Raw genomic sequence first — 27,283 nt, 5'->3', positions numbered from 1 at the left:
CTCAGAGGCTTGCAACCACCTGTAACTCCAACTCCTAAGGGCTACACCTTCTTCTAACCTCTGGGCACGTGGCCACCCCCACCACAGACAGACAGACAGACATACAAAGGATTAAAAACAAAAACAAACCCCTCTGGGCATGGTGGCATGTCCCTTCAATCACAGCTCTCAGGAGACAGAGGCAGGAGGATCTCTGTAAGTTGCAATCCATCCTGAGTTCCAGGACAGCCAGGGCTACACAGTGAAACTCTCGAAAATACCAATCAACCAACCAACCCACACACCAACACACACACACATATACATGTACATACACACACACAAATGCAAGGTGATTTTGGTTTACATAGTGAAACCTTGTCTGAAAAAAAAAAGAAAACACACAAAAAGAAAAGTCAACTAAAACAATGTGAGTTCCAAGAAGAAGACTATTTTGTCGCGTGCTGTGTCCCTAGAGTCTAAACAGTGGCTAGAACATACAAGAAACTTGGGAAAGAACTTGTCCATTACATAGAATATATGGAAAACAACCGCATTCATGTAAGTACTTTTTAACAGGCTGCGGAAGGATATTCACTAATTCCTATGATGGCGCGTGCGTACAAGGTCCGGGAAGTGTAAGGAAAATGGGGTGGAGCATCCGTCAGTGTCTCGCGGGCATAGTCGGTTGGACAGAGAGCTAGGTAGAGGCCGGCTGGCCCTGAGCACGCACGCGCAGTACGGTGGCCCGGGCTTGGCCGCTTAGGCGTGGAAGGAGTCTGAGGGCGGAGTCTCGTCTTGCGCGTGCGCAGTGCCCGCGGCAAGGCCAGGCCCCTCCCATTGGGTTGCTTTTGCCTTGTGCAGCACATGCGCAGTGAGGCCGGCGGAGGGATTCGAGACCGGACCCGCTCCCCGCTTGGTCGCGAGCTGAGGCCGCGCGGGTGGTGAGCAGCGTCCCGGTTTGCGCGTGCGGCGCGGACCTCTGAAGACAGCTGACGCGAACGCTGCCCAAGTGGAAGCCAGAGCGGGAGGTTTTGTTGGTGAACGGCGGCCGCGAGGCCTGAGACTAGCGGCAGGCTGAGGAGAGCGCTGCGCGGTGAGTGAATGAGTGGCCTTAGCGGGTGCGAGGCCGCTACCCACAGGCCTTTGCGGGATCCCCGAGCCCGTTCCCCGCGCCTGAGGCCCGCTTCCCGGGTCGCGCCTCACCCCCATCCTCTACCCAGAGTCCCCTGGGCTCTCCGACCCTTTCCCTCTACCTCTCGCGGTCCCCTACCCACAGGCCCTTGCGTTTTGAATGTTGCTTCTTTTCCTCGCTTTTTTTTTTTTTTTTTTTTTGTATCCCGGACCTCTACCCACAATTCCTTTCGCCTCTGGGCTCCCAGATGTTTAACGCAGATGCCCTGGCTTGATGTGGACTACCCTGAGGCCCCCTACCTCATAATCTTTTCCAAGGTGTGAAACCAGCCACCTTCTGAGCTCCGAGCCTCAGTCCCTGGGTCCCACACCTCCTGATCTTTTCTCTTTGTTTTCTGTGTTTTTCGCCTTTTGTTTCTCAGGTCCTGCCCAAGACCTTCCTTTTTCATGCATATGGCTTCCAGCCGTTTTCCGGGCATATTAGCATCTTGGAGTTCTCTCGTCCGTTCGTTTGTTTTTTGTGTGGAGGGGATCCTGGAGGCAGTCAATCTCCTTAACGTAAGGTTTCTGGTCTCAGGTTTAAGAAGATGACACAGTTTCTGCCTCCCAACCTTCTGGCTCTCTTTGCCCCTCGAGACCCCATCCCGTACCTGCCACCCCTGGAAAAGCTGCCACATGAGAAACATCACAACCAACCTTACTGTGGCATTGCACCGTACATCCGAGAATTTGAGGTGAGTACACGGAGACATGGACACACAGGAGGGCTTGGGTTCTGCATGGGAGCAGGCTGCACTTGGACTTCAGCTTTGCAACATTTTAGCTGTGTGACTATGATTATACTTTTTTCATCTTGATTTCTGCTTTTGTGTACGTCATTTATTTTTTTTAATTACACTTATATAAGTGGTATATGTGTGCAAACCTGTGAACATCGGGACAACGTGCGAGGCTCTGATCTCTTTCCACCATGGGGCCCAGGAAATCAAGCTGAATTTGTTAGATTTGATGGCAAGTGCCTTAAGCTGCAGAACCCTCGTGCTAGCTCCTGTTGTGACGGCCTTGATATTGTGGCAGTCCTACTTACGTTCCCAAATGCTGCACTTCCTGGGATGTGTGCACCTCCAGGACCTGCTAATCTCTCTCTCTTTTGTGACTTATTTATTTCGGATATAAAATGAGAAATTAGTAAAAAGAAAGAAATGTAAAATGTAATAAATAATACATATCAAATTGTAAAAATTTACGTGTATGGGTATTCTGCATACGCCGTGTGCATGCTGCATGCTTGGTGCCATGGATCCTCTGGAACTAGAGTTACAGACAGTTGTGAACTGCCAAGTGGATGCTGGGAATTAAACCCTCCTCCTTTGGAGGAGCAGCCAGTGCTTTTAAGCACTGAGCCATCTCTCCAGCTCCTATTTCCTTTGTTTTAAGTAGGATTAAGAATGTATTTTGCAGGGTTCTGGTAGTCCTTAGCCCATCACCCATGTGGTTGGTCATATTTATTACATTTGCAAGTATGTCTTATGTCTTTTTTTGGTTTTTCGAGACAGGGTTTCTCTGTGGCTTTGGAGCCTGTCCTGAAACTAGCTCTTGTAGACCAGGCTGGTCTCGAACTCACAGAGATCCGCCTACCTCTGCCTCCCAAGTGCTGGGATTAAAGGCGTGCGCCACCACCGCCCGGCTTATGTCTTTTTTTTTAAGCTTGCAGAGATACATGATACATGTGCTTGCCTCTGTGCCCTTTGGTACTGGAATTGAAGGCTTGTGTATCCACTCTTTGGGGTTTTTCTGTGTTGTTCTGACTGTCCTGGAACTCCCTCTGTAGACCAGGCTGGTCTCTAACTCACGGGCGTGCATACCACTGCCCAAACTGGAGACAGTTTTTATGGAGCCCTGGCTGGTCTGGATTTCCCTGTGTCACTAAAGCTGGCTTCCTATTCTCAACGTGTCAAAATGATAGGCGTGTGCCAACAGCCCAGAAAGCCTATTTTTGATGTTTTGGCTAGGTTTTTTTTGTTTTTTGTTTTTTGTTTTTTTTTTTTTTAAGTGACATTAAAAGGACAGTGTAGGGCCAGAAGATAACTTAGGGGGTAAATGTGCTTGCTATCAAAAACCCGAGTTCTGGTCCTGGGATCCACAATGTGGAAGAAAAGAGTACATTCTAGCATGTTGTTCTCTGGCACATACACTGTGATGATACATGTATACATCCTTAGCTAAAAAAGGTAAATGTGGAAGATTTTTTTTTTTTTTTTTTCTTCGAGACAGGGTTTCTCTGTAGCTTTGGACCCTGTCCTGGAACTAAGCTCTTGTAGACCAGATTGGCCTCGAACTCACAGAGATCCGCCTGCCTCTGCCTCCCAAGTGCTGGGATTAAAGGCGTGCGCCACCACCGCCTGGCTTGGAAGAATTTTTGAAAGAGGATAGTGTTTACTAAGGCTGCACAATATGTCCTGCAGTGCTTAAGGCTTGGGAGCTTGGGGCTTTGGCTCTGTATTTGTTGGGTATGTGTGACTAAATCTGAATCACTTGAGATTTTGGGTGTCAGGTTCTTTCATTCAGAAAATTTGTCATGTCCCCCATTGGAGCAGATGTAAGAAATGCTGCCATGTAACCAGAAGTCTTAGGAGAGACAGTCTGCCACTGAGTAGGAAAGCCAGAATTTAATAGATAATAGAAAGGTGATTCATTAGCACTATTTGCCTGCCTGCCTGCCTTCCTTGTCACCACCCCTTAGGAAATGTTACGAGCCAATAAACGGAGTTTAATTGTGCGGCTCAGTGATGCTCTTTTTGCAGTCATGTGCCAATTAGTATTTAATGAGAGGCTAGTGAGGATTTCCAGACCTGCTGTGCCATTAAGGTTGTCTTGTTTTGGAGGTTTGCCCTGTCCGCTGTTTTAGACCTGTTTCTAAAACTAGAATTTGGCTCTCTGTAAATCATACTTGGAACTATAGGAAATGACAGAATTGCTTTGGAACTGTACTTTACAGCCATGTCACAATCTGATGAACAAGCGTCCACCAGTCAGTGCAGATGGTTTTGTTTCATTTGTTTTTCTTTTTTAAAAAAATATTTATTTATTTATTACATATACAATATTCTGTCTGTGTGTATGTCTGCAGGCCAGAAGAGGGCACCAGACCTATTACAGATGGTTGTGAGCCACCATGTGGTTGCTGGGAATTGAACTCAGGACCTTGGAAGAACAGACAATGCTCTTAACCGCTGAGCCATCTCTCCAGTCCCTGTTTCATTTGTTTTTGAGACAGGATTTTTCAGTGTAGCCCTAGCTGTCCTGGAACACTTGTTTTGTAGACCACACTGGCCTCAAACTTGCAGAGATCTGCCTCCCAAGCGCTAGGATTAAAGGACACACACGCATGTGCGTGCAGTAGACATAAAGTTACTTGGGCTGTCCTGGCTCTCAACTCTGCAGACCAGGTTGGCCTTGAAACCATGTTCTGGGATTAAAATAATGCTCCTCTACCACCAAGTGGAGTTTTGTTGTTGTTTTGTTTGGTTTTTTTTTTTCCAGACAGTTTCTCTGTAACAGCCCTAGCTGCCCTGAAACTAGCTCAGTATATCATGCTGGTCTTGATCTAACAGAGATCCCCCTGCCTCTGCCTCCTAAGTGTTGGGAGTAAAGACATGCGCCAGCACCACCTGGCCTGGTGGAGACTTTATTATATTGCCCTTGCCACCAATCTGCAGTAGTCTGGTCAGCAGTGGTCCATGGAACATACCACATTTTTACCCTCTGTCTTCTGTTTAAATTGAGAGTCTTTACCTTGTTTTTGTGCCTTGCTATATTCCTTCACCTTTCTTGTTTCTAGGACCCTCGAGATGCCCCTCCTCCAACAAGGGCAGAAACCCGGGAGGAACGCATGGAAAGAAAGGTATGTTGCTTTTGTTTTGCTTTTCTTTATTTTTTTTTTTGGTTTTTCGAGACAGGGTTTCTCTGTGGTTTTGGTTCCTGTCCTGGAACTAGCTCTGTAGACCAGGCTGGTCTTGAACTCACAGAGATCCGCCTGCCTCTGCCTCCCAAGTGCTGGGATTAAAGGCGTGCACCACCGCCCAGCTTTTTTTTTTTTTTTTTTTTTTTTTTTTTTGATTTTCGAGACAGGGCTTCTCTGTAGCTTTTGGTGCCTGTCCTGGAACTAACTGTTGTAGACCAGGCTGGCCTCAAACTCGCAGAGATGTGCCTGCCTGCCTCCGAGTGCTGGAATTAAAGGTGTGTTCCACCCCCGACCGGCTGTTTTGTTTTCCGAGACAGGGTTTCTCTGCCTAACCTTGGCTGTCTGCAGACTAGGCTGACCTCGAATTCACATAGAAATTCCTGCCTCTGCCTCCCAAGTGCTAGGGTTAAAGGTGACACCGCCTGACACCTCTTAGTCTTATGTATTTCTAGCTACTTCTTTGCAGGTGGTCCCAGCCATCCAGGGATTTCTGCTTGCACTTACTTTACTTCTCCTTTCTACTGGCAGAGACGGGAAAAGATTGAACGGAGACAGCAAGAAGTGGAGACAGAGCTGAAAATGTGTAAGCTGCTTCTCCCTCCTAGCAATCTTCTCCAATTTCAATTTGCTCTTCTTTCTGGGTCACACCTGGGCCACTATTCTTCTGGGAGCCTGAGAAAGCAGAGTTGGTTCAATTTCCTAGCAACCACGTACCAAGACAGTCCTTGGATTAGGCTTTCTTTTTTAAGTTCTTGTTTACTTTATTAATTTTTTATATGTATGAGTGGTTTGCCTATCTGCATGTAGGAGATCAGAACAGGTCATAGGATTCCAAGGAACTAGAGTTGGACAGTTATGAGCTGCTGTGTGGGTGCTGGGACTCAAACACCAATCTCTGGAAGAGCAATCGGTGCTCTTAATTGCCTAACCATCTCTCCAGCTCCAGTTGGTTTAGGCTTTTAAGAGGTAAGGATACCCCAGTCACTTGCCGTTTCTGTAAGGACCACATTCCACTTTATCTCCAGGATAAAGTATGAGGTAATCTGGCCAGTTGGTTCTGGCTCTATCCCTAGCTTCCTGATCGTAGAAGTGGAGATGCTTCACCATCCAGGGTTGGAGGGTTTAAGTAGTGCTTGGTAAGCAAACTCACAACAGGATCAGTAAGTAAAGACTGAAGTCAGAAGATGAGGTTTTTCTCCATATATTATTGTCTGTAGCTTTAGTGAATCATTTCTTTTTAAACCATATTCCAGACTTGTGGATTTTCACAAATGTGTTTAGTGCGCACGACTAACAGTGCATGAAGTGTAAACAGAGACTGTGTGTTCATTTCCTGGCTGCCCAGACCCAAATAATCACACAGAAACTGTATTAAGTATATAATATTGCCTAAGTAAGCAGGAAGTGCATAGTAAGCAACTTCCAAAACTCTTAAATTGACAAGAGACATTTTGCTGCCTGAATAGTCACCCAAATTCTTCTGACACGTTGGGGTATCCATCTTTAGCCGACTTGGCCCATAGTATCTGGCAGAGAGGTTCATCATCCTATTGAAGTAATTGGTGCTACCAGAAGCAAACATGTCTCACTGTCGAGAAAAGTCTTAAGTTCTTAAAACATTTTAAATGCCATATTCTGTTAAGTCTTTGAAAGGTTTGACGAATACCTATCCATCTGAAATATATCTTTGTATATCTAGAAAACCTAACTAACATGACTAAAAGCTTGACTATTACAAATGACAACTATCTATACTCTTCTCCCTCCTAAGCCTATGTACTTTTTTCCCCAACACACTGTGACCTGTTCAGAGGTTTATTTCTCTCTGAATCTGTCTTTATTGCATGTTTGTAATAATTTTCTGACCAGGATCACCTTTTTTTTGTTTTTTTCAATGCTAGGGGGGTGAGGCTATGACCAACTCTTTGGCCCTGCTTGTTTGCTCCACCCAGCCCAACATTGCCCCTGTGCGCCATGCTCACTGCCCCAGCTCCAGGGATGCAACAGGTCTATGTTACCAGTAAGCAACTAGTAAGACACTACTTACAAACTCCATTTAAGTGCAGGACCTCCTGAAAGAGCCAGAGGAAGCCAGCTCTTAAAGAAGCTGCACAGTTTTTCTGCTAATGCTGAGTCAGGAAGGCTTCTCTTAAGAGTGAGTTGTGCCTCTGCTTGCCACCAGCAAACAGACACAGAGAGAAAATGCCGCTAACAAGAAACTGATTAACTCTGTTCTTTTGTGTCTAGAATTCCTTTCCAAGCTCTCTTGGGTTTTATGTGGATGTAGTTGCCCTATGTTGGCAACGGAGACTACTTGTTAATTTTCCAGCCACCCAGACCCAAGTAATCACACAGAAACTATATTAGTCACAATACTGCTTGGCTTATTAGCTCAGGTTTCTTATTAACTAACTCTTACATCTTAAATTAACCCATTTTATTAATCTGTGTATTGGCACAGGCTGTGGCTTGCTGGTAAAGGTCTGGCGTCTCCCCGACTCCACCAACTCTCAATCCAAATCTGTTTCAGCCTGGCTATATTCTGTCCTGCCATAGCCAAAGCCCCTTTATTCGTTAACCAATAATAACAACACATAAAAGAAGGACTTCCCACTTCAGTGGAGCTCTGGCTAGGTGTTCTTCATTAGATATCTTATAGTCCATGTTCAGGCCACTGAATCACTTCCCTTTCTTCCCAATTCTTAATGGGATTCTGCCTTCTCCAAATATAGCTTTCCTGTTGGTATTCAGTTTGTTTTTAGCACCTGTGTTAGGGTTCTCTAAAGGAACAGAACTGAAAGAGTGTGTGTGTAGGTGTGTGTGTGTAGAGAGGGTTATTAGAGTGGCTGTCTCTCAACAGAAAGGCTGAGTCTGTCGGTTCAGTTCACAAAACTGGATGTCTCAGCTTTTTTTTTTTTTAAATTTATTATGTGTACAGTGTTCTTCCTGCATGTATGCCTGCAGGCCAGAAGAGGGCACCAGAGCTCATTGCAGATGGTTGTGAGCCACCATGTGGTTGCTGGGAGTTGAACTCAGGATCTTTGGAAGAGCAAGCAGTGCTCTTAACCACAAAGCCATCTCTCTAGCACCCCAGCTGGTCTTTATTCTGTGTTAGATTTCTGAAGAAGTACATTCTAATACCAGTGAAAGAAGGACTCAGCGTGAACCTGGGCAGAGAGTGAAGGCTGGCAATCAAAAAACTTCATTTATTCATGGTTTCATGTTGACTGCCAACAAGGTGTGGCCTAGATTTGAGTTGGATCTTCTCATCCCAAATGATTCAATCCAGAAATCCCCATGGGCATGCCCAACTAACTTGTGTTTTAGTTGATTCCACACGTAATAGTTTACAACTAATATTGGCCATCACATACCATTATAACTTGGCCAGCTTGTCACCAAGACCTGTTCCTGCTACTTGCTAAATGTCACAAAACTAGATGTTCCATGTCCGCCAGTAACACCCAAGGTCCCTCTTGACTTGGACAGTGCTGTAGCAATGTGTCTTTTTGCCCAGTTAGATTTATTTATTTTTATTTGCATGTGTATGAGTGTTTTTTGGTATTTATTAAGCTCTACATTTTTCTCTGCTTCCTTCCCTGCCTCCCCTTCCCCCTTTCAATCCTTCCACAATTTACTCAGGAGATCTTGTCTTTTTCTACTTTCTACTTCCCATGTAGATTAGATCTATGTAAGTCTCTCTTAGTGTCCGCATTGTTGTCTAAGTTCTCTGGGATTGTGGTTTTGTAGGCTGGCTTTCTTTGCTTTATGTTTAAAAACCACCTATGAGTGAGTACATGTGATAATTGTCTTTCTGTGTCTGGGCTACCTCACTCAAAATAATGTTTTCTAGCTCCGTCCATTTTCCTGCAAAATTCAAGCTGTCATTATTTTTTTCTGTGTAGTACTCCATTGTGTAAATGTACCACATTTTTTTATCCATTCTTCAAACACGGGGCATTTAGATTGTTTCCAGGTTCTGGCTATGACAAACAAAGCTGCTATGAACATAGTTGAGCACATGTCCTTGTGGCACGATTGAGCAATCTTTGGATATATACCCAAAAGTGGTATTACTGGGTCTTGAGGAAGGTTGTTTCCTAATTTTCTGAGAAATCGCCACACTGACATCCAAAGGGGCTGTACCAGCCTGCATTCCCACAAGCAATGCAGAAGTGTTCCCCTTTCCCCACAACCTCTCCAGCATAAGTGCAATGTGTCTCATTTACTTGTCTTCTCCCCTTGCCAAAATCCTCTGTGCCACTTTGCAAAAACGCTCATCTCTCCCTGCTGCCCTCAGCATAAAGCCCAGTGCCTTCCCTGTCTGTCTAGGTATGCTTTGTACTAGGTAGAGAATGTGAGCGGTTGATTGTATAGGACAGATTGGTTACCTGATCTCCTTTACAAGGAAAGGTGGGGGTCAGTCAACCGGGGGACCATGGACTAAGGGTCAGAAGACTCATCAATCAAGCAAGTCTTGGGGCTTGGTTGGATCACAGTTTAATTGTGTCGTATATAAAACTGTCATTCCGAAACAGCTTCAGTTAAATGGATTGTAGATCAAGTTAGAAATTAGACATGTTAATAATGAAACTGATTTAAAAGTATTAAAGATCAGCATCGCAAGCTCTGAGATGTAACTGAAATTCTCAAATTGAGGCGGGGGAATATAGAGGTCTATCAAGTTATGCCCCCGTGTTGATAATTGAAGCAGGTTTATGGGTGTGCTTTGTACTTTCCAGAATAGAACATACAGGATTAATCAGGCAGAGTAGGGTGTCTCTGCTTGTCCTCACTAACTGTAAAAGCTTGCTTTGCTCCATTAAAATCGATAGTGTCTGTTCCTTTGCTGAGCACTGGAGTTCCTTCATGTTATCAATTCCTAATGATGTTTATGTGTAGCAGGAAGGGTTATGCTCAATTTAAAGATGAGAAAGTAGTGGCTTATCAAGGTGCAGTATCTTATAAAGAGGGAAAGTTTTGAGGTTTCGCGTCAACCAACTGAAAGCCTAGTGAAGTTTTGTAGCTTTGAGGCTTCTTGTGGCCAGTTCATTCTCAGGGTCCTGATGACTGATGCAGAGACGTGGGGCTGAGTGTACAGGCAAGCACACCACACTTGCCATACTTAGTAGTAGGCACTGGCTATTACTTGTTGTCTTTCAGGTATTGTATTTCTTCAGATATTAGTATTGTTGATTGGTAGCATGGGTTTCTACCTGTAGTCCTTCGTCAGCCTTGTGGTAAGCAAGGACTATAGGCATCTCACATAGAGATGTTTTCTGTGCGCTGAGCATTTCCTGGCTGTCCTAGTTGTCTCACTCAGTTGGTTCCATCCACCCTGCAGGCAGCACTGGACAGGTAATACCCATTGTACCCACATCTGGTGTTGGGAGGTAGGTGCCATTTTTACCTTGGTACCTTTGGGTCTACTATTTGGTCTACTATTCGCCACTGAACCCAAGGCTTTGTGCACGTATAGTCTGCTAACTTTATTCTTCTGATCTGCCTGCTCATGTGCGTGTGCCCCCCTCCCCATTCATTCTTTATTTATTTTGTTTCTCTTTTGAGACAGGGTTTTTCTGTGTAGCATTGGCTGTCCTGGAACTCACAGGATCTGGCTGCCTTGAGTACTGGGGTTAAGGGTGTGTGCCACCAATGCTCAGCTACCCAGCACCTTTACAAAAGTTGTTTTTCTTGGTTCCTTTTGCCTCAAAAAGTAATGTTTATTTAAAGAGAGAGAAAGATAGTGATACCTATCTGTTAACTCCTTTCTCTTCATTCCTCCCAATCCTCAGCACACTGGTATTGAACTGTGGCCAAGGGCCGGTAGCAGGACAGCTTCTAGGATGAAGTTGCAACTTTGAGGGGCATCGTTGCTTTTGTTTTTTGAGGCAGGGTTTCTTTGTGTAGTTTTGGAACCTGTAGGAGGAGGAGCGGCGGGGCTGCATCCCGCCACCCAGCTAGCTTTACCCGAAATAATTACACGGAAACTGTATTCTTTTAAACACTGCTTGGCCAATTAGTTATAGCCTATTATTGGCTAATTCTCACATCTTTGATTAACCCATTTCTAATAATCTGTGTAGTACCACGAGCTGGTGGCTTACCAGGGAGGATCTTAACCTGCATCTGTGTCCGGCGGGAGAATCATGGCGACTGCCTGACTCGGCTTCTTTCTCCCTGCATTTTGTTCTGTTTACTCCACCCACCTAAGGGTTGGCCTATCAAATGGGCCTAGGCAGTCTCTTTATTAATTAACCAATGAAAGCAACAGATAAGTACAAGACCCACCTCCATCAGGAACCTGTCCTGAAACTCACTCTGTAGACCCGGCTGGCCTCAAACTCATAGAGATCCTCCTGCCTCTGCCTCCGGAGTGCTGGGATTAAAGGTGTGTGCTGCCGCTGCCCAGCCGAGGGGCATCTCTTTAAGTGGAAATGTAGTTGAAAGTCTTAATGTCTTGAGTTCCATTCCATATTAACAGCCATGCCCTTATAATCAAAAGGAGGACCACCACTATGGCTGATTCTTTGGATTTAGTTTCTCTGTTAGTGGGAAGGTCACAACTGATAACTGAAGAGACTTGCTAAGTATCAATGCTTGTGATATCTGTAACAAGGATAGTCTGTCTAGACTGGTTAAGCATATTTATAGGCCACCAATGGAAGGCAGAAGTACCTCTGATACCATGTTCAAAGGCATTATGCATGTCAGGCCTCCTTCCAAATTGTCCAAGCTGACCTCAAAATCTCAGCAGTCATTTTTTTTCCCTCTTAAATCACTTTTTCCCTCTTAAGCTCTTACTGTGCAACTGCATACTGCAGAGTATATGAATGAGAGAGAGCTGGAGCAGCTGGTGAGAGGGGCACAGAAAGTTCAGCACAGGCATTTAGCTCCCAGCACACCCACATTCATTAGAGTTGGGTAATAGGTTTTCTTTTTTTGTTGTTGTTTAAGATTTACATATACATACACACACACACACAGTGTTCTGTCTGCATGTGTGCTTATATGACTGAAGCCATCAGGTCTCATTATAGATGGTTATGCAGTTGCTGGGAATTGAGCTCAGGACCTCTAGAAGTACAGCCCGTGCTCTTAACCTCTGAGCCATCTCTCTAGTTCGATTCTTTTGTTTTTCTGAGACAGGGTTTCTCTGTGTAACCCTGACTGTTCTAGACCTCCCTTTGTAGACCAGACTGACCTCAAACTCCCAGAGATCCACCTGCCTTTGACTTCCAAGAGCTGGGATTAAAGGCGTGCATACCACCCACCACCCCCCAGTGGTTAATAGATTCTTGATCTTTTTCAGAAGACTTAAAATCTTGGTGGCCTAACGGGAGTTAGTTGTCTATTTATGCCAGTTGGTCCTGGTCATTTTCTTCAGCGCTAGCCCAGGGTCCCTGCCTGAGGCTGTAGGATAGGGAGGAGAAAACTATCCTGGACTGTCTTACTTTATTTTTGAGACAGTCTCGCTGTGTAGCTTGTATTGCCTGGAACTCACTCACTATGTAGACCAGGCTGAGTTCTGTCTGTCTCTGCCCCTTCACTGCTGGGATTAACTCATGGGCCATCATACCCAGTTTATCCTGGACTCTTTTTTTTTTTTTTAAGATTTGTTTGTTTATTTATTATGTATGCAGTATTCCTGCATATATCCCTACAGGCTAGAAGAGGATATTATATCTCATTATAGATGGTTGTGAGCTACCATGTGGTTGCTGGGAATTGAACTTAGGACTTCTAAAAGAGCAGCCAGTGCTCTTGATCTCTGAGCCATCTCTCCAGCTCCTTATCCTGGACTCTTGTTGTCTAGTGTGAGACTACTTGGTATCAGGCTTTTCCCGGCTGTGGTTGCAGTCTGTCCAGTGAGTGCCAATACTGCACATATTAGGGAACAAAATAGCTGAGTTTCCCTCCAGAGAGTTCCCATGGATTTAGTTACCGCTCAACTCACCTTGTATTGGGAATGGCGATTTGGAATACCTATCTGTGGAATGGTATTTCCACCCCAACACTGTTGTCCTCATCTGGAAGTCACTCTAGAAAAGACCATCTAGCTTTAGTGAAGCTGATCTGAAACTAGGTGTGTAATCAGGCTTGCCAAGTCACTGTGAGGTTTTCTTTTAGAAGGGGGCCTATTAAGGTTCCATCTTCATGTCCTCAGCCTCTGTCCATTTTTCTTCTACTCAAGACTGGGCACTGTCTACTTAAAAGATTCTCCTTTTTGTACAGGGGACCCTCACAATGATCCCAATGCTCAGGGCGATGCCTTCAAGACTCTGTTCGTGGCTAGAGTGGTAAGTACCCAACTCCTGCCCTGGGAATCCTAGGCTGCTGAGAACTTGAGTCTACTCTATGGGCTGTTTAAGGACTTTGGAACAGTGTGTTTCTCCCGTTTAACTTGGCTTTGTCTCTTGTAGAACTATGACACAACAGAATCTAAGCTTCGGAGAGAGTTTGAGGTGTATGGACCCATCAAAAGAGTAAGTGGGTTGGGCTGGAGGGTTGAGTTGGTATATTTGGAGGAGGGAGGAGTAGCCTGAAGAGAGGAAGAATACTGGGTTCCCAGCCTGGGAATGGTTCACATCTTTTTAAGGCCTGGGTTTATTTCCTTTATTGTAGCTTTAGTATCAAAAGTAACATTGGGCAGGGCTGTGGTGACCCATACCTTTAATCCCAGCACTCAGGAGGCAGAGACTGGATCTAGACTAGCCTGGGCTAAAAAGCTCATTTCTTGTGGATTTAAAATACCTATTGGCAAGCTTCATCTTGCGTCAAGTTGATATATGTTTGAGGAAGCAGGCCCACTAAGGCTATAGGTTCAGTTTAGGTGGGCTGTTTGTTTCTTTTCCAGTTTGTGAGGTAGTCTCATGAGTCCAAGGCTGGTCTCCAAGACCTCGAATAGATATATCTTACTCTTCTGCCCACAGGATTAGAGCGTAAGTTCCAGGCAGCAGTATATATATAATAAGAATTGTACCTGAAACTGTCCCAACAACTCTTGTATAATTGATGCTTTTATTTTAAAATTTCTTTCTTTTTATTCCCCCCCCCCCCCCTTTTTTTTTGGTCTCAAACTCAGAGATCATCTGCCTCTGCCTCCCGGGTGCTGAGATTAAAGGTGTGCGTCACCACTGCCCAGCTAAAAATTCTAGATTTTTATGTACATGAGTGTCCTTTTGCCTGCTATTTAATAGGTTTACTATGTTGGTGCCTCGTTCCCTAGGAGGTCAGAAGAGGTTCCTAGAGCCCCTGGGAGGAGAGTTACAGAGTCATAAGCTACCGTGTGGGTGCTGTGAACCAAATCCAGGTCTGCAGCAGGAGCAGCAAGTGTTCTGTTAACCACTGAGCCGTTTCTGATACTATTTTTGTTTTGTTCATTTTTTGTTTTCTTTTTTCTTTTCTTTTGGTTTTTCGATACAGCGTTTCTCTGTAGCTTTAGAGCCTGTCCTGGAACTAGATCTTGTAGACCAGGTTGGCCTCAAACTCACAGAGATCCGCCTGCCTCTGCCTCCCAAGTGCTGGGATTAAAGGCGTGCGCCACTGCCACCCAGCTGTTTCTTTTTTTCAAGACAGGGTTTCTCTATGTCACTACAGCTGTCCTGGAATTCCCTCTGTAGACCAGGCTGGCCTCAAACTCAAAGAGATCGCCGCTTCCTGAGTACTAGGCTTAAAGATATATGCCACCACCATATATATTGACATGAGTGTAGTACCCTTGGAGGCCAGATGGGTATTGGATCCCTTGGATCTGGAATTACATATGGTTGTGTGCTGCCATGTAGTTCTTAGGAACTGAACTTGGGTCCTCTGCATTACACCATTACATTGGGGGAGGAAGGTAGGAGTGGTGTGTGAAGATCAAAGAACAAACTGAGATGGATTGTCTCCTTCTATTTTCTCCTCCGGGGCTTTTCTCCTGGAGATCAGACTCAGGCTGTCTCACTCACTGGCTCTTAATCTTTTAAGATTGTTTCACATAGTCCAGGCTGGCCTTGATGAGTTCATTAAGTAGAGGATGACCTTAAATTTTGATCTTCCTGTCTGCCTGCAAAGTGCTGGATTACAGGTGTGTACCATCACGTTTTTTTGGTTTTTTTTGTTTTTGTTTGTTTTTGCTATGCTGGGGATTGAACACGGCTTAATGCATCTTAATCCACCAGCTAAGCTATATCGCTAGCACCTTCAGACTTTTTTATTTAGTTGTTTTAGTGTTTCACAGGGCATGGTGGTCATGCCTAATCCCAGCATTTAGAGGGCAAAGGCAGGTGGATCTCAGTTCAAGGATAGCCAGGGCTGTCATACAGCAAAACCCTGTATCAAAAAAAAAAAAGAACAGGGTCTCAATCTATCACAAGTAGGCCTTTCTTTCTTTCTTTCTTTCTTTCTTTCTTTCTTTCTTTCTTTCTTTTTCTTTTTTAAAGATTATATGTATTTTGCCAATGTGCTCTGGAGTTGGAGTTGCAGACTCTTGTTAATTGTTCTGTGGGTGTTGGGAGTGGAACTTGGGTTTCAGCAAGAGCAACTAGTGCTTTTAACCCCTGAGGAGCCATTTATCCAGCCCATCCCAGCTTCTGTTCTACTTTGAAATGTCTTACTAAGTTGTCCAAACAGGCCTTGAATTTACTAAATAGGGAGACTTGTTAATTTGTATGTGGTCTACAGATGTTATTGCTACAGGGCAGAGTCAGGTCCCTATGACAGGATGTGTTGTGTGGATCTCAGTCTGGGGTGTCTGCTGCCTAACCCTTTGCTAGAACCATACTACCAGATGTAATGTCACACGCCTTCGGTTCCAGCATGTGTGTGTGTGCGCGCGCACGCGCGCGCGGGCATACGCTCAGCAGATGTATCTTTTGAGTTCTAGGTCAGTCTGATTTACCTGCCAAGTTCAGGCTACTTACTACCCAAGGTTAGTGAAACTTCAAAAAGAGTTGTAGAGGAGGAACACATGTAGGAGAAATAGTCAGAAGGGAACTAGGGATATATCAGTAATTAACAATAGGTCATGAGACGGAGAGGTGGCTCAGTGGTTAAGAGCACTAGCTACTCTTCCAGAGGTTTCCAGTAGAACTCATAATCATCTTACAATGGGATCAGTCTCAAATTATTTTATTTTTTTTTTTTAAGATTTATTTATTTATTATGTATACAACATTCCTTCCATGTGTGTTTGCTTGCCAGAAGAGGACACCGGATCTCATTATAGATGGCTTTGAGCCACCATATGGTTGCTGGGAATTGAACTCAGGACCTCTGGAAGAGCAGTCAGTGCTCTTAACCTCTGAGCCATCTCTCCAGCCCCTCAAATTATTTTAAATAGAAAGTTTTGGACAGAGAAAGAAAACATGTTAGCCGGGCGGTGGTGGCGCACGCCTTTAATCCCAGCACTCGGGAGGCAGAGGCAGGTGGATCTCTGTGAGTTCGAGACCAGCCTGGTCTACAAGAGCTAGTTCCAGGACAGGCTCCAAAACCACAGAGAAACCCTGTCTCGAAAAAAAAAAAAAAAAAAAAAAAAAGAAAACATGTTAACTGTAAGGATAATGACTCATAACTCTTAATTTTAGCCCTAAAGAGACTGAGGCAGAAATATTGTCTATAAGGTTGAGGCTAGCCTGGGCTACAGAGTGAGGTCTGGACTACAAAACAAGAAAGATAGATGTTGTGCAATTTGATACCAAACTCACTTAATTCCTCTGTGCCTTATTTTCCTCTGTTGGGAGACAAAGTAAGAACTGGCGCTCATGATGGACACAAAGCTGATTAGCTCAGGATGGGCCCTCTGGCCCGTCCGTGATTCATGGGTCTCAGAAACTGGTTCCATCCTCCACCTCCTCTTGTGACTTGATGGAACATGACTCTAGCATGTCAGCTCGGGATCTCAGTTGACTTTTGAAAATTACAAGTTGCAGAGTTAAAATCTTAGGATTCCTGCGCAATCTTAGGACCATATCTATCCGTGTGTGGGCAGGTAGTAATGTGGATGGGGGGCCAGTCATTCCTTGGGAACCTGCTCAAAAACCGTTATTTTCCAAAAGTCTTACTTGTTTTGCCCCACCTCCTGTGTTCCAGCATTTCTTTCTGAATCTTGCTTCTCTGTACTCAAGCCTCCTGTGTCACTGCCATGTGGAGAGAGGACCCAGACACTTGGCCTGACTTTGCTTGGCCTTTACAGTATGGCCACGCCTCTTAATTGCCCTGGGTCCTCTAGCCTCCCTGCCTTCTCATATATGAGCTGTCTGCACATACCTCTTGCCATAGTTGCAGGCAGACTCCTTTTCCGCAATTCTGCATGAACTAGCCGTAGTGACCCTTTATGCTCAGCACCTTGTTCATTCCTCACAGTTGGCTGGCTTTAGGGGCATTTGACTCAATGCCTATTTGCCTATGGCCTCATCTGAGGATCTCCACCGTCAGAACATTCAGTTTCCGTAGAGCTGTCTCCACAACCTTCTCCAGCCTGCTTTAAAGGACCCTCTGCCTTCCACATATGCTTCTGTGCCCTCTGGATTCCACTTTACTCTGGCTCCCATTGGAATGAGAGTCCCTTGGGACTCTTGAAAGACAAATCTGTTACTATCTGTCCCCCAGCCCAAGGCCTGTGCCATAAGTTGGGTTGTGGGGTGGGTGGGGCAACCCTGTAACTTGTGGAACTGACTGCCTTCTGCCTGCCCTGCAGATCCACATGGTATACAGTAAGCGCTCTGGGAAACCCCGTGGTTATGCCTTCATCGAGTATGAGCATGAACGAGACATGCACTGTGAGTACCTGTGCCTTTGCCTTTTCTTCTGACCCTCTCACCTCTGCTTCCCGGCCTCTTCCCCGTCGTCTGTTCCCTCCCCTGCCGTACCTGACTTTAGCATTGTTTCTTCTCCCTCTGTTTCTGATATATCTTTTTTTTTTATATATATGTATATATATATACGTGTTTTTTAAAAATCAAAAACAAATCCCCCACAACGTGTGTGTGAGCCCAGGGAGGTAAGTGTCACACGTTGAACCTCTGGCCAGGGGGGCACTGGGTGAGGTATGGGGGCAGCCGGAGGTGGGGGAAGGTGTCGGATTTGGGGAGCTTCTCCCTGTTAGGCCCCCACTGGAGTTGGGGGCCGCCAGGTTGGAATGAGAGCTGGCCTTTGAACCAGCCTTCTCCCCCAGTAGAACTGGGCTAGGCCACCCGACCCTCCACCTCCCTCCCCAGCCCCCACCCAGTTCTCATCAAGCAGTGATCTGGTGGGCATGGTTAGCACCCACCCCCACAGCTACAAAGCCCCATTGAGGCTGCGCGGCGTCCACTTGGGCAGGGCTGGGTGGGTGGGGGTGGGTAGGGCTGCGGCGTGTCCAGGGGCCGCCGTATTAATTGACTGTTCTTATTGTCACTGCAGCCACCACGCAGCTGGCTTGCAGCTGATGCTTACGCTCCCCTTACAACACCTCAGTGTATGGTTGGTATAAGGGTTTGTATCATGGGTAAGATCACAGCACTGCACACCAGCCCAGCTTAGCCAGGCAGCTTAGGAACAGTGAGGCTTCCCTTCCCACCCTAGTTACCGCCAGTGCCCCTTCACCCGCAGCCCTTTCCTCATTTGGGTGCCCTCTACCCCTCTTGCCCCCCATCCACATGCTCTCTGGTAATCTCTCTGATCCCCAGGGGTAGGGTGGACCTCAGTGGGAGAGGCACTGGCACTGGCTCCACCCAGCCCCTGACATCTGGGGCCATGTTGACAATCGTAAAGTTGGGATGTTCTGGGGCCAGGGCTCTATATGGAGCCCTTCAGCCTGACCCTCCCTGCCCTATGATTTCTGCGGGGTTGTCACCATAGTGGTCTTGGGGAGACTCTGACTTCTAGTTTGGGGTACTGTGTCCCTTCTATCTTCCTTGGCATGGTGGGAGCCTCCTGAGAAGGCAACTGTGATGCCCAGTGCCTGAGCTCCCCAAAGTGCATGGATTGGGGTTCAGGGTATGGGAGGGGTGGAACAGGCTTCAAACGACTGAAGGTGTGGTAGTTTTTACTAAACCTGTACTGAGGCAGAAGAGAGGGAAAGAGAGAAAGGCCTAGATTGACACAAATACATGGTCTTCTTGCCGTTTTCTGGGTTGGGCCTCCTGGGGTTTGGGATGGGGAACCTGAGCAGGGTTCCTGTACTTGACTGACCTCAGTTCTCAAGTTCCCTCCCCTCTCCTCTGCTCTGGGGTTAGGGGCCAATTGGCCCCTCCTGGAGCATGGAAATCATTCCTGCATCCCAGGTGTGTCCCTTGTGTGCCAGCCTCAGCTGCTGCCACTAGTTGGGAGGGCATGTGGAATTGTAGGTGGAGAAGCCTGACCCCAGTGCTGAGAGTCAGACCAGTGCCTAGTGGAGTGTGACTGTTTCAGGAAGTGGTGAGGTGGCAGCTGCTTTGAAGCCTTTAGGCCTGATGTTTAAGGTCAAGCAGGATAGCCTTAGGGCTTCCAGCCTAGGTTCAAGTCATTCCTCTGTGAGACTCTGAGGCCCCTTTACTTCCTCTATCCACCTGTTTCTAGGTGTTGTGGGAAATGTAGTCTCTCCCTCTCAGGGCTCCCAAGACCTGGCTACCTTCCCTGTAGCTTTAACTACCCCAATGGTGGTGGGTGTGGGGTCTGTGTGAGTGCTCAGGTAAGCTTGGGGTCTCCAGGTAAGCAGTCCCTTGTCCCACCCCCACCCCACCCCCGGGAAGCCCGCCTCCTCGCCAGGCCCCCAGGAGTTGCCGAGCCCCCCCCATCCCGCTCGGTTTGGACACCCGCAAGGCCGGCATCGGTAAATGGCACCTTTTTCTCTTCCTCTGGTTGTTATTGGGGGGGGAGCGGGCAGGGGTGGGGCAGGGTATTGTGGTTGGTGAGCACAGTTCCTTAGGCCAGGGCTGGAACCTGGATAGGGAAGGGACTTTTTGGCTTTAACAGCCCTGCCTGATCACAGGCTTGCACTCTGGGCCTACATACTCTGACTTATACTCCTCAACTTCCCTGAGGGCTCAGGCTGGGCTGTATACCCTGCTGGCCATTGAGCTTGACCTGGAGGACAGAGCTGTCCAGGCTAGGTGGTGGCAGGGTCAGTCTGCTCAGGTAAGGCAGGGTTTTGAGTAGCACGGCACATGTACCTCTGGGCCTAGCCAGGGTCCTTGGAGGCCCCTGGAGAGCTCAGCACCCACTTCTGTCCCTGCCAGTTCCTTAAGGTCTCCATTCCTGTTCATTTCTGATCTGATGTCTATTACCTCGCACTGACCTCCCTATGAAAACACAGAGAAAGAAAACTGGTGTGGTCTGGGTGTGGAGGGGCCCAGTGGGCCTCCTGCCTCAGCATGGTGTCTAGGGTGCATGCCTGGGTGTGGAGGGGCCTAGCCAGCCTCCTGCCCAGCATGGTGTCTAGGGTGCATGCCTGGGTGTGGAGGAGCCCTCCCCACAGCAGAGGCCAGCGTTCAGCTAACCTCCAGTTTCTTTGCAGCAACTTTGGCCGCCCTGGCAGGAGGGGGCTGCTCCATCATGTGGGAGCTGGGGGTGGCCAGGGTGAATGTTTTGCCCCCCCCCAGTGACATTTGGGGATGCCTAAAAGGAATTGGAATGGATGGAGCAGGCCCTTCAGGGTGGGAAGAGGGCTGTCTGGCTGTTGGTTGCCTGGCTGACTGGTGGGAGTGTGAGTGTGTGTGCAGGTGGATTTGAGGGGAAGGGATGCTGTTGCATGGATCCTTGTCTGACTAGAGCACCTTCTGGGGAATCCCCCTCCCCCCACATCTGTTGCAGCCGCTTACAAGCACGCAGATGGCAAGAAGATAGATGGCAGGAGGGTCCTTGTGGATGTGGAGAGGGGCCGGACTGTGAAGGGCTGGAGGCCCCGGCGTCTAGGTGAGTACATCTTGCCCTCTGGGTTCCTGGGCCTGTTTGTAGGTCATTTTGCCTTCAGTCTCCGCACCCATATGTTGCTTGTTCCCCTCCATTTCCAGCTTGTCTTCTCTCATCAGCTTCATGACTTTAGACACTGTGCACACACAGACACCTACACATGAGCGCCCAAGCATACCCTGGTCTTTCTTGGATGAGTGATTGACCAGCAGCAGCTCTTGTGGGAGTAACTTCAGCACTGACCTCAGCACCTTATGCCTAGTGGATTTGGTATCACAGGCTAGGTTTGAGAGTGTCATTGCCTCTAGCTTTGCTCTTGCTCTTGCTAAATGGCCTCTTTATCTACTCCCTGGCTTCATGTACTCACTAGCCTAGTTTCTGCCTTCACATCTGGAGCAAGAGGGCAGCAGCCTGTGCTCTGACCTTGCCTCTGTCCCCTCACTGCCTTTATTATAGTTGTCATTGACTGTCTCCATCAGGGTTGTTATTGTAAGAAGTCTTAAGATACATAAGGAAAGGAAGGTCCTGCTGATGCTGAGCTCTTGTCTCAGTCCCAGGCCCCTGATGTCAACGGACCCTCACCAAGAGAACCATGAGGCTGGGCATTGAGATTGTGCTGCTGTCTCTGTATGTTTGCTCATCTAATGGCTCACTATTAGGCTCTGCTGGGTTGCAGATCTTGTGTGCCAGGTGCTCCTCTGTCTTGGGCAGCTTTACCTGCCTTTGCTTTCCCTGTGCACCCCCAGGGGCCTCCAGTTCTTAGAAAAAGGATGAGTTCTTAAGACTTTGCTGTGCTGGGAGATTCCTGAAGTCTCAGAACCAGCCAGTTGTCTGTTGTACAGACTTGTGAGAGTGTGGGTCATCTTCAGTCACAGGTGGACGTGGAGCCCGTGTGAAGCTTTGTGTAGCACCTCTCCACATGCAGTCATAGAAGTATTTTATTACTTGGGTATAGCTCTGAGACAGGCTCTGAACTTTGAAGCCCAAGGTGATCTTCCTGCCTCCACCTTCTGGGTGTTGAAATTACATGCCTGGCTGTTTATTTTTAAAGAATGAGATATTTGTTTAACTAGGTTTCTGAGGTTTCAGTCCACGGTCTAACTGGCTCTGTTGCTTATGGACTTGTGGCAAGTCAGATGTGAAGAGTGGTGAACGGACGGAACTCACCTCGTGTATTTCTTTTTAAAGATGTTGTTGACATCCTCTTGTATTGATGATGTAGCCCATTGTTAACTTGTGATCCAGCAGCTGGAAGTCTGGGTCCTACTTTGTAGTAGTCCATCCTTTTCCTATTCCTGGTTTAACAACCTTGCCTTTGACTGACCAGGAGGTGTCTCTGGACACTCTTCTGGTGGGTGGTGCAGGAAACCACAGGCACGGGATTCCCAGCCATGAGCCTTCCTTGTCAGATCACTGGAATCAAGTGGCTCATTGATGGCTTCCCATTTGAAATATGAGTGCTGCCTGCTCTTTGGTGCTATTGGTCAGGTATGTGCCACCTTTGCAGACAGGGTTAAATCTGTGCAAGTTCAGGATCTGAAGGGGGTGTTGTTGTGGTTTTCTTGCACAGTTGGCAAACTTGAAACCTGTCTGGCCAATGCTGGTGGCCTATGACAATTCAGTGGAGTGGCATTGTGTGTTGAGCAAGGCAGGATCTGAGTTGGTGCTTTGAGACTGATGGGGGAGTTCAAGGTACAGAAACAAGGAGAGAAAGCTTAACTCCAGGGAAGATAAATGTAAGGTTTACGGCTCTTGTGGGAGGCCAGAGTACAGCTGAGGAGTCTGGAAATGATGGATCCCCTGGGAAGCTGGGTGTGGCAGATCTTCCAGCTTTTCTATTCTTTGAAAATATAAGGTCTCTTGGGCTGGAGAGATGGTTAAGAGCACTGACTGCTCTTCCTGAGGTCCTGAGTTCAATTCCCAGCAACCACATGGTGGCTCACAACCATCTGTAAGGAGATCTGGTGCCCTCTTCTTGCCTACAGGCATACATGGATGCTGAACACTGTACATAATAAATAAATCTTAAAAACAAAAAAAAAAAAAGAAAATATAAGGTCTCAGTGTGTAGCCTTGACTGGCCTAAAGCTCATTGTGTAGACTAGGCTGGACTCACACTCATCTACCTGCCCTGTCTTCCCAAGTATGGGATTAAAGGGGTGTAACATTACCTAACCTCTTTCAGCTTTTCTGTGGGCTCACACTTTGGATATTGTGCACAAAAATGCAAGTTGTTGGTGCACTAGCCTAGAGTCTGAGGTCTCAGGTAAGGTTGGCAAGCTTGGGAGGAATGAAAATTCTTGTTCGGGTGTCTGAGAGCTCTAGCACTTTGTGTAAGCCTTGCACGAAAACAGGCTGTTGTGTGGCAAGGAGACATGGAAATGAGTGGCATGGGGTTATGCACCATAGCTACCAATAGAGGTATTTGGGTTTTTTTCACTATTTAGGAACCCCTCTCAAGTTTGCCATTTTTGCTCCATTCCCACTGACCCTGTGTTCCTTTGCTTGGCCCATAGGAGGTGGCCTTGGTGGGACCAGAAGAGGTGGTGCAGATGTGAACATCAGGCATTCTGGCCGAGATGACACTTCCCGATATGATGAGAGGTAAGGTTGGGCACCTGGTTTCTTGGGACAAGACAGTAATGGGGGTGCCCTTTACACACACGGCTAACCTTATCTAGGCCGGGCCCCTCTCCACTTCCACACAGGGACCGGGACCGGGACCGTGAGCGGGAGCGCAGAGAAAGAAGCCGAGAGCGAGACAAGGAGAGAGAACGGAGACGCTCCCGCTCTCGGGACCGGAGGAGGCGCTCCCGGAGTCGAGACAAGGATGAGCGGCGCAGATCCAGAGAGAGGAGCAAGGACAAGGACCGAGACAGAAAGCGCCGAAGTAGTCGGAGCCGAGAGCGAGCACGCAGGGAGCGGGAGCGAAAAGAGGAGCTTCGAGGTGGTGGCGGCGGCGGTGGTGGTGGTGGTGGCGGTGGTGGTGGCGACATGGCTGAACCCTCTGAAGCTGGTGATGCCGCTCCTGATGATGGGCCTCCTGGAGAGCTTGGCCCCGATGGCCCTGATGGCCCAGAGGAGAAGGGCCGGGATCGAGACCGGGAGCGACGTAGGAGCCACCGAAGTGAGAGGGAACGTCGCCGGGACCGAGACCGTGATAGGGATCGAGAGCACAAACGGGGGGAGCGGGGCAGTGAGCGGGGCAGGGATGAGGCTCGGGGTGGGGGTGGCGGTGGTCAGGACAATGGGCTAGAAGGGCTAGGTAGTGATGGTCGAGACATGTACATGGAGGCAGAGGGTGGTGATGGGTACATGGCCCCGGAAAATGGATATCTGATGGAGGCAGCTCCCGAATGAAGAGGCTTCCTGTGTTGTGGACATGCTTCTGTTTCGCTGTCTGCCTTTCTAGCCTTTCCACCATGGCTTGTCCTCTGAGGTAGAAGTTTTTTTGTTGTTTTTTGTTCTGATCCCTTGGATTTAAAAATAAAATTAATTTCATGATTAATAGTGGGCACCTGGTGTATTACTGCACTTGCTCTCTTCCCAGAAGATTGTCACTGTACAGCCCCTCTGGGTGTACTAATTCTAGAGCACATGTTGCAACCTGGAGTAGGGGCTGTGCTCAGACCACCAGGGCTACTTGTCAGGTCAGATAGGAAACAATGAGAGAACAGTAGGCCAAGAGGCAGGGTGCCAGCCAGGATGCCACAGGCGTGTGGGTAGGAAGCATGTCTGGTCATAAAGTGTGCTAATGAGATAGCCATCAGCAGTTGAGATGTGCATACATTCCTGGTGGAAGACAGAGGTGGGAGAGCTTTGAGTCTGGTGAGCCCTGAGGAAGCAGTGGGTAGCCTGGCGTGTCCTGAAGAAAGGCTTCGCAGCCATTTAGATCTGACTGGTACCACAGATAACTGCCCTAAGGGGAAACTTGATACACATGCCTTTGGATCTTCCCGGGTTTGACTGAGTGTCTCACTGTAGAATGCTTAGGGCGGCAGAAACTTGTGAAAAGCATTGGAGGATGACCAGTGGGGACATCAGTTCCTTTCTTAAGGAATTGATACAGCTTGAGTATAATATGGCCTTCACATGGGATATTGCCTTCACATGGGATATTTGTCTCCAGCTGTTGGGGTGGCTGTGGGTTTTAAGAGGAAGGACCCGGTTAGAGGAAATAAGTTCTTGGGAATGTGCTGTGTTCTGTTTCCTGCTCATGAGATGAGAGCACCTGCCTCAGGCTCCTGCCAAGTGTGCGCGGCTGAGCGACTGCACTGAGACCTCCGAAGTGGTGAATGGACATGAAGTTGTGTATGCCAAGTGCTATATGGTTATTTTTCTGGGGACTGACAGACCAAATGTCCAAGCTCTGCTTGGTGAACAGATTCATTGGGAAGCGCTCCCCAAGAGATTCTGTGCAGTTGTTGAGGATGTACTGACACTCCTATTTTGGGGGCAGCAGCAATTTGTCCCCATCTCCCAGCTATCAATGTGTTGTATTTTGTGGATAATCATGGTTTTGCCTTCAAAATGAGTGCTTATCATTACTGGTGGGAAACAACCACTGTATTCACAGCCTTGAAAAGATTGTAGAAATGTGAAGCTCCTGTAGGTTTCCTGTGAGGCCCGGAATCTCTTCTGGAGGCGTGGTGAGATTTCAGCAACCACACTGCTCTGGTGGAGTGCCTCCCACCACATGCCACGGCAGGGTGGCCACTAGGAGACCGAGCAGGATAGGAATACAAAATCAAGGATTTAGACCACAGTATTCAGCAGCCACTTGGAATTTCATAGGCTTGTTGGGAAAAGGACTTGTGAGATAACAAGAAGGGTGGGTAGAAGATGCAGGGCCACTGAAGCGAAAGCAGAAAGTAAAGAATTAGCACGTCTGAGGTTGACAGTTTAAATTCTTTTTGTTTCTATGGCAGTCTCTGTAGCCCTTGCTGTCCTGGAACTCACTAGTTAGACCAGGCTAGCCTCACAGAATTCTACCTGCCTCCTTCCACCTCTTGAGTGCTGGGATTAAAGTCGTGAGCACACTCAACTCTGAGGTTCGTGGTTTAGTAGGTGAGCTGGGTGTGGTGGCAGAGGCAGGCAGATCAAATGCCAGCCCAGTCTCTACTGAGTTCCAAAACAGCCATATCTACACAGAAAATTACCCATCTTTGGTGTGTGTATGGGGGAGGGGAGTATTTTAGTAGATGGATTTAGGAATTAGTTTAGATACCAAAACACCCAAATTTCTTGTCATGAACCCCGGAAATGCTGGAAAGATGGAATTGGACAAATTTAATGAAAACTCCTTTTGGCTTAGGAATTAAGTGAATGAAGGATTCAAGAAAATCAATTCAAAAGTGGCACATGCCTTTAATCCTAGCACTTGGGAGGCAAGAGCAGGCAGATCTCTGAGTTTGAGGCCAGCCTGGTCTACAGAGGAGTACAATGGAAGTAGATTGCAGTTCCTAGAGAAGTTGACCCAGGCTGGCAAGAAAACTGAAATTTCCAACTTTGGGAATTATAAAAAGAAAATAAAGGGGCTAGAACAATGACTCAGAGGGCTCATAACCATCTATAATGAGATCTGGCACCCTCCCTCTTCAGGGGTGAAGGCATACATGCAGGCAGAACACTATACATAATAAATATTTTTTTTTTTTTTAAAGCCAGTTGTGGTATGAGAAGATCATGAATTTAAAGTCAACTGGGACAAGCAAGACACTGCCTTTAAAAAAAAAAAAAGTAACTACAATTCCTGTTGTGTTTGAGGCTTGGAAAGAAGCTGAGGATGTAGGGTAAAGAATGGAAGTTTGTGAAAGGTACCAACAAGCAAGGACCTCTTGAAATAGCATCTCAGAGCACAGCTTGAGCCCCACACTAAGGATGTCACAGGCAAACATGGATTAAACCAAAAGCTGTGACCACCTAGGCATTCACAAGAGGGCACTGACCTCCATGTGTGCTGTGCTAGGCCATATACACAAAGTCATAAAGTAAATTTTAGTTTGTTTTGTTTTTGGAGACAGAGTTTCTCTGTCAGGCTTTGGAGCCTGATCTGGCGTTTGCTCTGTAGAACTTACAATCAGCGATCACTTCCTTAGCCAAGAGGTGGCTGTCCAGTTTTTTGCTAGTCCCTGCTACTCAGAGTGGCTCAAAAGGTTAAGGACAATACTCTGTCCCTGAGCTAAAGATAGAAAGGCAGAAGCTAAGCTCCATAAAAGCTTCTGCAGCAGGTACCTGGTTGTTTGGTTCAGGTTGCTGCCTTTGAAGCCAGGCATGGTAGCTGAAACCTTAAATCTTGAAAGGCTGAGGTAGGAGGCCAAGGCCATCTTTGGCTCTCTGGTGAAATGGGTA

The 27,283-nt window shown here is 47.2% G+C and overlaps 1 protein-coding gene across 1 annotated transcript; it reads left to right on the top strand.

The window, feature by feature from the left end:
- Nucleotides 1-868: 868 nt before the first annotated feature.
- On the top strand, nucleotides 869-24,463 carry Snrnp70 (small nuclear ribonucleoprotein U1 subunit 70). The gene is made up of 10 exons (XM_057761007.1): nucleotides 869-1,075; nucleotides 1,691-1,847; nucleotides 4,955-5,017; nucleotides 5,606-5,660; nucleotides 13,313-13,377; nucleotides 13,501-13,563; nucleotides 17,760-17,841; nucleotides 20,834-20,935; nucleotides 23,449-23,536; nucleotides 23,614-24,463. The coding sequence occupies exons 2-10, from the start codon at nucleotides 1,701-1,703 to the stop codon at nucleotides 24,290-24,292; spliced, it is 1,344 nt and encodes a 447-aa protein (XP_057616990.1). The 5' UTR covers nucleotides 869-1,075; nucleotides 1,691-1,700; the 3' UTR covers nucleotides 24,293-24,463.
- Nucleotides 24,464-27,283: the final 2,820 nt, after the last annotated feature.

The sequence above is a fragment of the Chionomys nivalis genome (genome assembly GCF_950005125.1).
Source record: "Chionomys nivalis chromosome 23 unlocalized genomic scaffold, mChiNiv1.1 SUPER_23_unloc_1, whole genome shotgun sequence".
Classification (NCBI taxonomy): Eukaryota; Metazoa; Chordata; class Mammalia; order Rodentia; family Cricetidae; genus Chionomys; species Chionomys nivalis.
The sequence above is the reverse complement of the archived record's forward strand: the minus strand, read 5'-3'. Positions and strand labels throughout refer to the sequence as shown.